This window comes from Borostomias antarcticus, assembly GCF_949987555.1.
Source record: "Borostomias antarcticus genome assembly, chromosome: 19".
Taxonomy (NCBI): Eukaryota; Metazoa; Chordata; class Actinopteri; order Stomiiformes; family Stomiidae; genus Borostomias; species Borostomias antarcticus.
In genome coordinates this window covers 20,112,278-20,127,277 of record NC_140252.1, presented here as the reverse complement: position 1 = coordinate 20,127,277, position 15,000 = coordinate 20,112,278, and the positions used below count along the sequence as shown (strand labels likewise).

Sequence of the window (15,000 nt, the reverse complement as noted above, 5' to 3'; positions counted from 1 at the left end):
AATGTGTGAATTATTCATAAGCTCTGGGTGAAAAACTAACATGCAAAAGCCCTCTGGAAACCAACTGAACTACTCTGAATGTGCAATTAAAATGGGAAATAGAACAGAGAAATGAATAAGAACTAGTAAAAACAAATGAATAAGAACCAGTAAAAACAAAAACTAGGATTGATAATAAAAACCTAAAAAAAAAATGGAGTGTTGTTCACCCCCCTATATATATATATATATATATATATATATATACATATATATACTGCATATACATATATATACTGTATCCCCCCTATATATATACTGTATATACCCCACATATATATATATATAATATATACTGTATATAAACTGCATATACCCCCCATATATATATATATATATATATATATACTGTATATAAACTGCATATACAGGTACCCCCCATATATATATATATATATATATACTGTATATAAACTGCATATACAGGTACCCCCCATATATATATATACTGTATATAAACTGCATATACCCCCCATATATATATATATATATATACTGTATATAAACTGCATATACAGGTACCCCCCATATATATATATACTGTATATATCCCCCATATATATATACTGTATATACCCCCCATATATATATATATATATATATATACTGTATATACCCCCATATATATATATATATATATATATATATATACTGTATATACCCCCATATATATATATATATATATATATACACTGTAGAGCCAAACCCCGTCTGTGGGGAGACAGGCTGATCTTTGCCAGACCGATTCCTAACAGCTGATCGTTCTTCACTGATGGCCAGAAATGAGCCCCGAGCCGGTCGATCTCCAGGTCGCGACTCGCATTAAACCGCCGCTGTGCTCTACGTTCACTGACATCACATATCCCGCTCGCCGTTGCCAGATGTACGATAAATTATCGTATTTGAACGATATTTTGGCCCAATAATGCCCAAAATCCCATAATGTACGATAATTTGATCATTTTGTGACATTTGTAATTAGTTTAGTCATTCATTTCCCGAGTTCCGACAAGATGAGGATATCCTGTAACTTCTGCCCTGCGGAGGACTATGGGTGGTCTCTACAAAGTAAACAGAGCGGAAGTTTACGGTGGTAGTGCGGTCGGCGAAATAGTCCCAGTTCGAATGTAACTGTCTCAACATTCAGTTTACTTTGAAAATAGCCTACATTTCACAGGACAGCATACTGAGACCAACATTAAACCATGAGCTTCTCATCTAAATTATGGTCTCTATGTTCCAGGTTCATGTTACTCCAGACCCTGGTCATCTCCCGCCTGGACTACTGCAACTCCCTCCTTGCTGGGGCCCCGGCGGCAGCCATTAAACACCTGGAACTTCTGGAATCCAGAAAGCTGCTCCTCGCCTGGTGTTCAACCACCCCAAGTTCTCCCACACAACTTCCCTTCTCCGCTCTCTACACTGGCTCCCTGTAGCAGCTTGCATCCAGTTCAAAACTCTGGCACTAGCCTACAGGGCAATGAAAGGAACAGCCCCCTCCTACCTCCAGGCCATGGTCAAACCCTACACCCCCTCCCGACCACTACGCTCTGCTACCTCGGGGTGACTGGTTGCCCCGTCACTCCGAGGCCCCTGCGGTCGATCGATACGGTCACGGCTCTTCTCTGTCCTGGCCCCGCTGTGGTGGAACGAACTGCCCACTGACGTCAGGACAGCAGAGTCACTGCCCATCTTTCACCACAGGCTCAAAACTCATCTTTTCAAGAAGTACTACAACGATCCTCCCTCTTAAGCAACTATTATATTTTAGATTGCTATTCTTACACTTTGCCTTCAGCACTAGATTATGCTCTTAGTCATTAGTTTTAGAAATGAGATGCACTTCTGAGTTCTGGCAAGTAGTAGTACATTGGCTTTTCCTATGTTAAATGCAATTATTGTTAGTCGCTTTGGATAAAAGTGTCTGCTAAATGACTGTAATGTAATGTAATGTAATACTTGTATTTTATTTTATTGCATTGCATTGTATTGTACTTTAGATTGCTATTCTTACACTTTGCCCTCAGCACTAGATTATGCTCTTAGTCACTTGTTTTAGAAAGAAGATGCACTTGTGAGTTCTGGCAAGTAGTAGTACACTGGCTTTTCCTACGTTAAATGCAATTATTGTTAGTCGCTTTGGATAAAAGCGTCTGCTAAATGACTGTAATGTCATGTAATGTAATGCAAATAAAGCTGAATGTCAGTAGGCTTCCCCATCAACAGGCACACCGGCAGAATACAGCTACAGACAGTGAGTGGAACTTGAACTTGAAAGTAAACCCAGTTATTTAATTAGCCTAGATGATGACCTGTTTTAAAGCAGATTCTGAACAGGCTCCCAGGCGTGGCTGGATGTACTGTAGGCTAGTCGGATCCCGACGTGCCAGAAGAGGTAAACCGTTAGGAGCTCATGTGAGAATGGTTTTATGAGACAAAAAAAAAGTTGTTGGTCTCAATAAATAGTCTGTTTGTTTGTTTTTTAATTACACATTTACACATATTTCTCTTTGTTATGACTCGCGTACGGTCATTTTCCTCAAAAAAAGCCTCCGTAACAATACTTCAAACTCGCCCACCTGCCCTCACACACACTGCTGTTCCTGGCTGTGTTGGGTTTGTTAATGAAATTCAAGTATCACCCATGTGTTCCCCCCCAATTTAGTTTTTCTGTTTTCCTACTTGATTGATTTTCCTGAGTTCTGAGTTTATTATTCCAACGTTTGTGGAAACCGGAGTTTCCTCCGTTCCCACAGAATCTCTGTTTATCAAGACCATTTGGTCTGTGACGTCACTCACATCCTCTGTACCGTCCTATAAGAGTTGATCCCTGACTCAGTGTCAATGCTCTGACTGATGGAAACACTTCCTGTGTGAGAGACCGCTTTTGCAAAACGTATTTCAGAATAAATCTATTGTCTTTGTTTGAAACCAGCTTGAATCGACCACTCGCGTGCTTTTTATTTTTAAACCAAGTATAAAAATACTTTCATAGGTTCTTACATGCAGGAACCCGGGTTCTCCGTCGCCATGCAAGGCTTCACAAGTAATTTCACTTTCCTCTCAACTCAGCTGTTTTCTTCACAGCTGCAGGCTCACTTGAGCAAAACCCTCCCTTGAAAACAATCTCTTGATATTAATTACAGCTTACGGGTGCGTGGGCGATGGAGAGAGAGAGATTTAGAGAGATGGAGAGAGAGAGATATAGAGAGATATATAGAGAGATGGAGAGAGAGAAAGACAGAGATGGAGAGAGCAACGGAGAGAGATGGAGAGAGATAAATGGACAGAGATGGAGAGAGACGTCGAGATGGAGAGATAAATGGCGAGACGGAGAGAGAGAGACGGAGATGAGAGAGAGACGGAGAGAGATGGAGATACAGTGGAGACATCGAGAGATGGAGCGAGACTGAGATTGAACCAGCGTTAAATTAGCACCTCGTTCCCTCTGCATGCTGTAATAATCAGGGTGATTTATCTGGCAGTGTCTCGTTGGGTGGGTGGGGGTGGGGGAGGGGGGGGGAGCATTTATATGCGATGAGAGAGTTAGCTGCAAACAGCACCAAAATGTAGCCTTGTCTCAAAGCTTGGAGTGGAGGGACCGCCTGTATTGAAGCAGTGATAGCGGCCATGCTGCATACGTACACGGGGGCAGTTTGTTGAGTCTCTTTTCAGAGAAAATATCATTCGAACACAAGCAATACAAATACAGACATATTATACTGATCATCCAACATCCCAGCTGTGCTCGGAATCAACTTACATGTAGCTGTATTCATTGCAGCTCATAATCGGCTTAACCGTTTACATTATGAATTACGGTGTGTCAAATATAGCTAGTCATCATATACATTATCAGAAGTGTGTGTGTGTGTGTGTGCTCAGTGTGAAACCTTCTGGGCCGCCTGCCACTGGAGTGTGTGTGCGTGGGTGTGTGTGTGTGTGTGTGTGTGTGTGTGTGTGTGTGTGTGTGTGTGACCTACACAGGTGAGGGTATGAAAGAGAGAGAATGGTAGAGAAAGAAAGAGAGAGAGAGAGAAGAAAGAGAGATGATAGAAATTAAGATAAAAAGAAAGAAGAGGAGAGAGAGAAGTGACAATTGTAGTGCGTGCGTGTGTGTGTGTGTGTGTGTGTGTGTGTGTGTGTGTGGTGTGTAGGTGAGGGTAGAGGGTAGGAAAGAGAGAGAATGGTAGAGAAATAAAGAGAGAGAGAAGAAAGAGAGATGAGCGAAAGATAAAAAGAAAGAGAGGAGGAGAGAGAGAGAGAGAGAGGAGCGTGACATAACTGTAGTGCTCTGCCAGGTCCCTACGCTTCGGTATGTAGATGAAGTCTTCAGAGAGAACGTTTGATGCTGTGCCCAGGCTTTGTCTAAAGGCAGACACACACACTGGAGAGGAATTCTGGGTATATACAGTATATATATATTCAGAATTATGTCCTCGAAGGTGATTTTAAAAGAGCCACAAAGACTCAATTGATTGTCAATTTTTTGACACAAAGCATCAACAATGAAACGGTAGACCGCCAGGATTCGGGGTCTAGAACATCCACGGGGCGAGAGATAAATGAGGTGGTAGCTCCTGTGACGTCACGCTAGCTCATTTGCCTTGTGGTTAGAGTGTTCGACCTGATAGTGGGAGGTTGGGGGTTCGATTCCCGGCTGGGTCATACAGTACCAAAGACTATAAAGAAATGGTGCCCAATGCCTCCCTGCTTGGCACTCAGCATCAAGGGTTGGTTTGGGGGTGAGTTCCTGTGACATACTAGCGTCATGTCCAGGGGGTGGACTTGTACATCAAGCTGCCTCACGCTAAGGAACCAGGAGATAGGATCCAGCTCTATGGGCCACTAGGCTCCAGAACCATCGGTTCTCAAGGGTTCTTACTTTACCTTACCCGTGAGGTCGTGCTTTTCAGCGCTTCGCCGGCTGATGTCTCACAAACCAGCCTGCCTCATCGAGCCTGGCTGCCTCTATCAACATCCTGGTACTCTAGGTACTCTACCTGGGCCAGGGAGCATGGTGTCACAATTCTGGTGTCACACCTCTCTGTCTCTCTCCTCCTTCTCTGACCTTCTCCCTCTCTCTCTCTCTCTCCCTCTCTCTCTCTCTCTCTATCTATTTCTATTCATCTCTCTCCAACTCTTCCACATTCTCTGTCTACTTTAACTTCTTCCCCTTCTCCGAATTTCACATTTCCACAAGTGATCCTTCAGTGTGACAGGGGTTAAACTGTATCGCAACGGAAGCAGAAGAACTCTCGCTGAGAACTCTCAGAAGTCAACTCAATTCTGTTGTTGTTCTTCCTTTCTACAAGTTTCCCATTAGCTACTAGCACTTCCAATAAAGGCGCGTCTGTATAAAACAAGTAGCGACAGTGTGAGACGATAAGTCTGCGCCATCTCTCTAATCTCTCAGACAGTGAGGAATGTAGAACAAGAAAAAACGTGTTGACAAGAGAGAGAGAAATGTGTGAAAAGAGAATCAAAGCGTGTGTGTAATGAAAGCGAGCACAGTGTTCCCGGTTGCCTGTCAACCCCTCCTCTAGTCTGCCTTCGCTCGGCTCTTTTGATTGAGATGTCTCTTTACTGAAAAGCCGGGATGCGAACTGCTGACACTGAGATACTGAGGGAAAAAAAGCCATCCTTTTAGTCCCCCCCACCCCCCCTTCACCACACACACACACACACACACACACACACACACACACACACACACAAACACACACACACACACCCATCCCGGAAGAAGCTCTGGGTCAAAGAGGTAAAAAGCAAATTGTGTTATGGCTGTGAAGCCTTATCTAGGTCATGATATAACTATGTCTATTCCATCGTCGCAGTCGACGCTGGGGGATTTTAAAGGAAAAGAACGATCTAGATTGAGATGTCAAAACAGTCTGGCAGAATATTATTGGTGAGAAAAGCAGAGTTTGATAAAAATAAAAAATAAAATCTGCCGCCTTTGTTTTGGTGGTGGGGGCTGGTGCTGGAGTTGGGAGTGTTCGCCGGCATGCATGTACATCGGGGAGCTTGCTTTTTTTCTCTCCCTCTCTCTCCCTCTCTCTCTCTCTCTCCCCTTGCTGCCTCAGACAGCTTTGATCATGTCTGCCTTTGAAGCCCCTCTCGAAAATGAAAACGGGGAGAAAGCAAAAGTCACGGCAAGTTCACGCCGCAAAGTTGCTGCAACCGCTTGCAAACTGGAGGAAAGCCGACATCTGCATAAAACAGGCTCCGCTTCACTTTAGGGAGACGGGAATCGACGGCACAACTTTTGGACATCGAGGCTTGAAGAAGATGAGAACACTTCTGGCTTCCCACGGACCTCCCAGGAACTATGATAAGATGGAGTTTCGATTTTTTTTTGTTACCCTGTAGCTTGAGTTTCTCTTCTTTCCAAACTTTCTGTAATTTTCAACTGCTGAAACGCCAAAGTCCGCCCTGAGGGGGATCAATAAAGTCTTATCTTATCTTAAGATAGGGCGGCTGTAGCTCAGTTGGTAGAGCGGGTCGTTCAATGATCGAAGAGTCAGTGGTTCGAATCCCAGCTCTGACTATTCACACGTCGAAGTGTCCTTGAGCAAGACACCTAACCCCAAATCGCTCCCAATGAGCAGGCTAGCATCTTGCATGGCAGCTGCCACCATTGGTGCGTGAGAGTGTGTGTGAATGGGTGAATGAGAGGTAAAAAGCGCTTTGAGTGCCGCTAAGATGGAAAAGCGCTATATAAGTGCAGACCATTTACCATTTAAAAGAAAAAGTGCATCACTTTGCTCAAACTGAAGATAAAAAGGTGGTTTCTGATGAGAGAACCAAATGACTGATGCATTAGTGACCAGTGTGGGAGGAGTGTCAGAACAGAGGCTGTTTATCTTTGGGGAAGATCTCCCAGGGGTGTGAGGACCGCCCTCCTATAACCACCGCGTCTGGTAGTGTGTCTATCGGCAGAGGACCGCCCTCCTATAACCACCGCGTCTGGTAGTGTGTCTATCGGCAGAGGACCGCCCTCCTATAACCACCGCGTCTGGTAGTGTGTCTATCGGCAGGCTGAGCCATATGGCTGCGCTGCAGACTGAGATAAATCAAATTAAATCACAACACACCTTGTCTCCATTCTTCAACTCATCGACTCGCGTTCAGAAAAGAAGTGCAAGTTATCTAAATACTTAACTTTTGTACGGAAAAATACTTTATATGTTCTTTTTTTGCACTTCAGAGAATCTTTACGGAAAAAAAAACCTTCCTTCATCCAATCTTTCTAAAAATTTTATGTCAAACGAGTTTCATGTTTCGGCCATCTTGGGTAACCTCCATCGATTCCGGGCGCTGTGCACAGCCCAGCACACACACTCCCTCCAGAAAACCAGTTTGAACCAGATACGCCACTGAAAAAAGAAAGTTATCCGGTATGAGAAACGCTGCAGTGAAAACAGCACATGGACTCCACAGGGAACCGGGTTCTCCACAGGGAACCACATTCTCCACCAAAACAAACAAGCAGAAACTGACAAGAATAATCGCAAGAATCATCAAGCATGCGACCAGAATCACGGTTCCACTCGAACCCCACGCTCAGATCTTTACAGAAAAGACCTGAGAGTCTGACAGGAAGGTCGACACCGTAACTAAGGATCCTTCACACACACATTCCCGTAACTAAGGATCCTTCACACACACATTCCCACAACCGCTTACCATTTACATACAGCACTTTATATACAGCACTTTAGCATTAGCACTTTGACTGTAGCGCTTGTAGAGCATCAGCACTTTATATAGCCTCTTAGATTTAGTTTTTTTATTATTATTTTTATTATTATTGTAATTGTATTTTAATATTTGTCCTTCTGTGAGTACTTCTTTTTAATGTTTAATGTTTGAGGACTGGATGGAAACTAGCTTCTAGCTAAATCCGGCATGTTTACACAGTCATGTATTTGTATGTGTTCATTAATATGCACTGTCCTCGCTAAATAAACCAATAAAATCAAATAAATAAATAAATATATTTACACCCTTCAGCTATACTCCTATCAGCCAGATGTTTTTTCCTTGGATGTCGATGGAATGTTCACCTCACCTCGAACTAATTTCAGAGGTCGTGTGTCACTGTTGTCGTGACGCCTAAGTTTAGGCGACAAAAAGCTACTGGTTAAAGCTGCAGTATGCAGTAAAATGCAGCTGACAAAATCCCTGCACCTCCCTTCAGGCCTCCTTCCAAAGCCACTCCTCCAAACTGTGGGAAAACCAATGACACTCGCTAGGTAGGCAAGTAGGTTGACAGGCAGGTAAGCCATCCAATCATTTCAAGTTGGCAACTCAAAATGATTGGACGTGCCTATTACAGTCCTGTTACTTCCACAGATTACGGATTTGTTTCATTTTAGTGCCAGAGCCCTTTATTGGTTGCTGTCAGGGTGTAAGGAGAATTTCAAAAAAATATATAACAAAAAGCTTCTGAGAAAAAACGCATACTGCACCTTTAAGGTGAGGGTTAGGGTTCAGGGCGGGGCACTACAACAGTCACACATGACCGATTAAATTAGTTTGAGGAGTGTACATTTCATCGTCATCCTAGGGGGGGAAAAGCTCACCTCACATCAGGCAGCTGCCTCAACTCTGGTCAAAAAGAGAACTATGAAAACCTCTTCACTGCAATGTCCTTTTGAAATAAGGCCAAATAGACTAGTTACTGTACTACTTTTTAAAGGAACACGCCAACTTTTGGGGAAATTTGCCATTTTCCCCAGAGTCAGATAATATACACACCCTTCTCCTCCCTGTCTGTGCTGTAGTCAGCATTGAGACCCGCGCCGTTAGCCTAGCGTAGCCACAATCACTGGAAGTAGCTTGGCACCAAGTGACAAAATGACATGTTGTGACTTGTGTATTTGCCACATGTACAGTAGAAATAACGTTGTTAAATGACTAATTTTCGAAGCAGATACATACTCTGAACTTCTTTCTTCTAGTCAAACTGTTGTAACTTCCATAAACAAACAAAAACAACAATGTTTTCCTGTGCAATCATTGCCTGAAGACAGCGGTGGTTTGGAGGCACCTAACCTGACACAATTATCTATCATTACTGTGTGTGATAGATCAATAAAGTTTTTTGAATTGAGTTGAGAGGGTTGTCTGAAAGCTCAATCGACATGCCGCAGGACAGCGCAGTGTATGAGGGGCAGGAGATACTAAACATGCACATCCAAAAGACTCGTTGTCCATAGAGGAGGCTTGACAATTGCTGCTGGTGAAATTACTGTTATTTCAATCCTACACACATAAATATAGTGTAAGTAAACAAATAATGCACACACACACACACACACACACACACACACACACACACAAAAAGAGCAACAAACACACACAAACACACACAAACACACGCACACACACACACACACACACACACACAAAAAGAGCAACAAACACACACACACACACACAAACACACACACACAAACACACACACAGACACACACACACACACAAAAAGAGCAAGAAACACACACATACACACACACACACACACACAAAGCCCTCTGGGACAAAACTGATATTGAATGTTCGTCCTGTTCCCTGATTTTCAGAGAAGCATATAATAAACGCAGGAGAATTGGTTTCGCTGGCGGCTGTTCACACACCAGTAGAAGTTAATTATTTTCCCCTCTCTCTCCGCCTGCCTGCGCTGCCTGAACCATTTCCATCTGATCTCAAACAAACAAGGCCACGGCTGCTCTGCCACTTGCAATCTAAACAATATGAATATGCATAGATGTGCTTTAAAGCAGCAATTAACCATTCCCTACCACTAGATGGCAGTAAGTATAATATTGTGCACGTGCCGTAATTTGACAACATAGGCAGAAATGCTGGAATAACCAGACGAATGGTAGGGGTCATTGAATGGTAGGGGTCATTGAAGTAGGACGCTATCAGGACGCTCTGACTCAATGAAACGACCTGATATCAGGTGGGTTTAATTATTTTTGACAAAATGTGGGGGGGGGGGAAACAACTATTGCAGCTTTAAGCTGGGGTTTGGGGTTTTGGGGTAGATTGTGTAAACAGCGCACCGTAAGGGAGAGAGATATGGCGTCCTCCGCAACAAACCGTTAAGAGTTACTGCAGCTCCGACTAAGTTTTACTTTAGACGTCAACTCTTCAAGCAAAAATCCAGGCATGCACCGACACACACACACACACACACACACACACACACACACACACACACACACACACACACACACATCTCTGCAGAGCAGTAGGGGTAAGCGAGCCAGGTCTCATTCTCTTCCTGGATCCAGAGACAGCGTTCTCAGGGTTTTTATGCAATAACTTATGACTCTGCAAAAAAAAAACTTTGTATTGGTGTCGTGCCCAGTCTGACTCAGCCTCCGGCGCCGTGGCCAGCAGAACGCCGGGCAGAGACAGAACATTCTCCGCCCTCAGAACCTGGCAGGCTTCTACCTATTATCTAAGGCATGGGTTCCCAAACTCCATCAATGTGGGCCTCCCCTCTGAAAACAGTGACACACCCGCGCCCTCCCAACCCCCCAAATTTATCCATAAAAAAAGACCTTTAAAATCACGTTTCATTCATAAAAACCATAGAAAATTCAAAAATAAAAAACATGTTTTTCCTTCTTTTTTTTCTAACCATCCCACCGCGCCTCCCCTGAATTTCTTTGGGGCCCCCCAGGGGAGGCCCGCCTCACAGTTTGGGAATGTCTGATCTAAGGTGACTCCTCCACAAACCAACCCAATTACAATCAGAATCCTTTTATTACCATGCAGTTTTACAACAGATTTGATTTGATTTAATTTGATTGACAAAAGCAATGCATAAGTATATAAAAAAAAAAAAACATATTGTAAAACTGCATTGTCGGGGATAAAACGAAAAGTCCAAGACTTATTTCCATTGCTGTACCTGTTGTAGCAGAAGTCCAAGTGGAGACATGCATCTGTTTATAGTGCTTAGGGCAATTTTACAATAATACGTGTGCGATAATACAATAATGTGAGTACAATAGTAATACAATGCTCGATAGTTCTCCAAGTTCTCGATAGCGCCGAATCACTATTCATACACACATCCACACATTCATTACTGTTTTTTTGCTTCCCTCTGGAATATGTAGAGAGTGGGTCGTATGCCCACCTCCCTTGTTCTCTGTAAAGCGCATTGTGTTGCCTCTGGGTATGAAATGCGCTATACAAATAAAGCTTTGATTGATTGATTGATTCATTCATTCATACATACATACACGCATACATCCTCACATCATGTGACATCATCGAACATGGCTTATAAAGGCAGGTTGCTGACGAGCAGTTTCCTGATCCTTGTTGTAAAAGCTACTGCACTTTCAACTTCTTTAATGGAGACAGGTAGTTTGTTCCACAGCCCCAGTATAGATAGAAGACAGTCCTACTGTTGTAGTCCTATGCTTGTGAGGACCACATTTCCCAGACTAGCTCTAGTATTGTGTCCATGTGCTATTCAACGTACTAGTTAGGGGTCAGGCAGCGAAGCTGCAGGAACCGTATTGTATTTGCGGATATTATTATTATTTTGCTTGACAGAGAGAGAGAGAGAGAGAATGGGAGAGAGAAAGAGAAAATGGGAGAGAGAGAATGGGAGAGAGAAAGAGAAAATGGGAGAGAGAGAGAGAGAATGGGAGGGAGAGAGAGAATGGGAAAGAGAGAGAATGGGAGAGAGAGAGAAAGAGAGAGAGAATGGGAGAGAGAGAGAAAGAGAGAGAGAATGGGAGAGAGAGAGAGAGAGAGAGAGAGAGAGAGGAGGGGGACACATGCCAAAGAGCGAGAGTGAGAGAACCATGTGCAAGAGACAGATGAAGCGGATTTCCCAGCCTGCCCCAAATATCAGCTCATCAACCGACCGTTGGAGGGATGTTTAAGAGCGGTAATCTGGCCACCTCTATCATCGCAGGGTCGCCGAACGAATCGAAACGACGGCAGGAACATTTATAAGGACATTTAGTTGACAGAAAACGAAGTATCGCACGGGGTGTACTTCACTTGTTAGCATGCAGAGCAGCTCAATTTAGCAGCTGACTTAATTACTGAGCGCTCGCCCGGCTGAGAGGATGAAGTGGAGGTGAGGAGGTTTAGGGAAGAGACGCAGCCTGCTAAATTAGCTGTGAAGCTAACAAATGGAGGCAATTAGCCGGCTAGCCTCTGTACGCCGCGCAAAGGAAAAATGAGGCCAAATACAATCTAGAACAAAGAAGAAGAACTCGCCGTTTACAAACTTTCCTCTCCTGTACCTCCCTCCTCCTGGCTTCCAAATGTTTTTGTGTGTGTTCAAAAGTTATCTGGCTGCCGGACCAAACGAAGTCTATCGTAGCTAAAGACGAGTGAGAAAATGATCAAATGAACGTTCTTTGGCTGGAAGCATTTTGTTGGATTTCTCCGACTTTCCAGAAGTCTGCGGACATTTAAAAAGAACAGTGAGACTTTTTTACAAAAAAAAGGTAAATGGTAAATGAAGTAAGACTTTAAAAGACCGTGAAATGTCTTTTAAAAATCTTCACACACAAAAAAAACTATAGCCTGCAGATCTCTGCTGTGAAAACTCTAACAAACAAACGAACAAACAAAGAAACAACCCCCCCCCCCCCCCCCGAGGAGGCAGTGAAGGGTAGAATCTAAATGAGAAGAGGGAGTAGAGGAGGAGGAGAAGCGCGACGGTCGCCCCAGAGAGCCAGCTGAGCTCTCCTGATACGGCCGGGACGCCCACGGAGGGACGAGGACAAGATGAAACACCACAGAAACACTATTGACATTCAATAACATAATACAGCAGACAAATGACGCACGGCGGATACACAGAGAAACAACACTACAGTACGGACGGCAGCCATTTTATATTTGTTATTTACATTTTTTGTAACTGTTTTTTTTTTTACTCGAGGGTTTTTCTAATTTCAACCCAGCTGTGGTTGACGGCTAGGCCTGGACATGTTTACTCCTCGGTGCGTTTACTGTTTACTCCTCGATGTGTTTACTGTTTACTCCTCGATGTGTTTACTGTCGCACACAGAGCGCCCTGAGAGAACATTGGGGCATCTCCGTGACGACTGACAGTGGAGGTGATCAGTCAGAGAGAACGTTCCAGTCAGGGGGGGGGGGGCATTTCCCACACACTGCTGCCCTTAAGGGCTCTGAGTACAGAGGGATGGAGGAGGAGGAGGAGGAGGAGGAGGAGGGAGAGGAAGGGAGGGAGGTGTGCGGACATGGAACAGGAAGAACGGAGAGAGATAAAGAGAGGGAGAGAAGGAGGGAGTGGTAGAAAAGAAGGGAAGAGAGGGAATGAATTACGATAAAGCAGAGGGAGGGAGGTGGAGAGAGAAAGAGAGAAGGGGGGAGGAGGAGGAGGGGAGGAGAGGAGGAGGAGGGGGGGGGGGTTGGGATCTCAAACATCGCAGATGACGGCGGGGCCCCTGAGACCTGTCTGTCTCCAGTATCTGACACAAGACCTCCTCTCCTCTCCTCTCCCCTCCTCCCCCACCCCCTCTCCTCTCCCTCCCTCCCTCCCTCCCTCCCTCCCTCCCTCCCTCCCTCCCTCCCTCCCTCCCTCAGATCTGGCAGTTGCTCCTAGATTGACTGCGCCGGCTCAGCAGTGCCGGAGCGCGCTGGGAGAGCCCCCTCATCCTAAGTGATGTAGCGGCGTGCAGGACAGGCCCTGCGAGGTGCTGACACAGCAGGGAGAGCCCGGCCGACCGCTACCGCTGAAGAGTTGGACAGGTCGGGAAACGAGAAGACCCGATAAAAAACACTAACTTCAGAAACACGCCACAGTTTAAAAACTAAAACACAAAGACCGCTATACAGTATGGTAGAGAACCATTTGTAACAATTGAAAAAAACTACGAAAGAAATAGATTAAATATGATTTTCAAGTCAGAAAGAACCATTAAAGTCTATTATAAATATCCTACAATATAATGAGGGAAACTCTGTCTGACTCCATTTACCTCCTCAATGGGTTGGCTAATCCATCTGAAACTCCCCATGGGCATTGGTCACTGGTATAGGCAAGAACTCACAGAGCTGCTCCTTCAATTCAGTGTTTTATAGAAGCATTTGCAGCCATTTGCATTTGCTAACCCTAACCCTAGTCTGCACAATCTGCACGGAATTGAAAGAATTCCTCCGGAAGTAAAAAAAAAAAATGACGTGGTCAATTGCCTTGCGTATAGTTTAGATTGTTTGATAACCATAAAAAAACAACAACATATGCTTCAAACCCAGTCTCACACCTAAACGCCCTTGAAGGGGTTTTAATTCATCTGGATCCTGACATCATTTTAGACAAACAAAACGATCAATATCGCTTCAGCATGTTTGTGAGTCATAGTCCCCAGGAGTCCGCACGCCGTTGTAGCACCCCCCGGGTATGGGACTGCGGTAGACCCCCACCCACGAGAGACCCCTCCCCCTCTCCCCCCCCCACCTCCTCACCTCTGCAGTAGCCATCCGTCTCCTCGTGTCCCAGACTGCAGACGCAGCGCCCCAGGGGCACCAGCCAGTCGCCGTCCGCGCCGCAGTACAGCTTGGGCGTGTCGCGCTCCTCGGCGTTCTCCACGCACGCCCCGCGCACCTCCACCAGCGACGACGAGTCCAGGCGCGGCACCGTGTCAGGGAAGGCCGCCAGGTTGCGCAGCGTGGACGGGCAGCGCTTGTAGAAGACGCGCACGGAGACCAGGGCGATGCAGGCGCCCACGTCCTGGAACGCCAGGTAGAAGCCCTTGCGCGTGATGGGGCCCACCTCGCGCACCTCGGTGTTGAGGCGCAGCACGCGGTCGCCCAGGTCCGTCTGCGTGAAGCTCTCGTCGGCCGCGATGGTGTCCACCTGTTCGATGGCGGCGGAGCGGCATGGTTAATACACGGTTATTAGCGTTCGTTATTATATTATCAATCAATCAATCA

General features: G+C 45.1%; 1 protein-coding gene across 1 annotated transcript in view; it reads right to left on the bottom strand.

Annotated features, from left to right (window-relative positions):
• epha6 (eph receptor A6) overlaps positions 1-15,000 on the bottom strand; it is a gene marked incomplete at both ends in the record, with an annotated part of 64,904 nt that overhangs the window by 29,757 nt on the left and 20,147 nt on the right. The window contains one exon of the mRNA XM_084453501.1: positions 14,533-14,923. Coding sequence (XP_084309627.1) covers positions 14,533-14,923 — 391 coding nt within the window. The remainder of the gene's footprint in view (positions 1-14,532; positions 14,924-15,000) is intronic.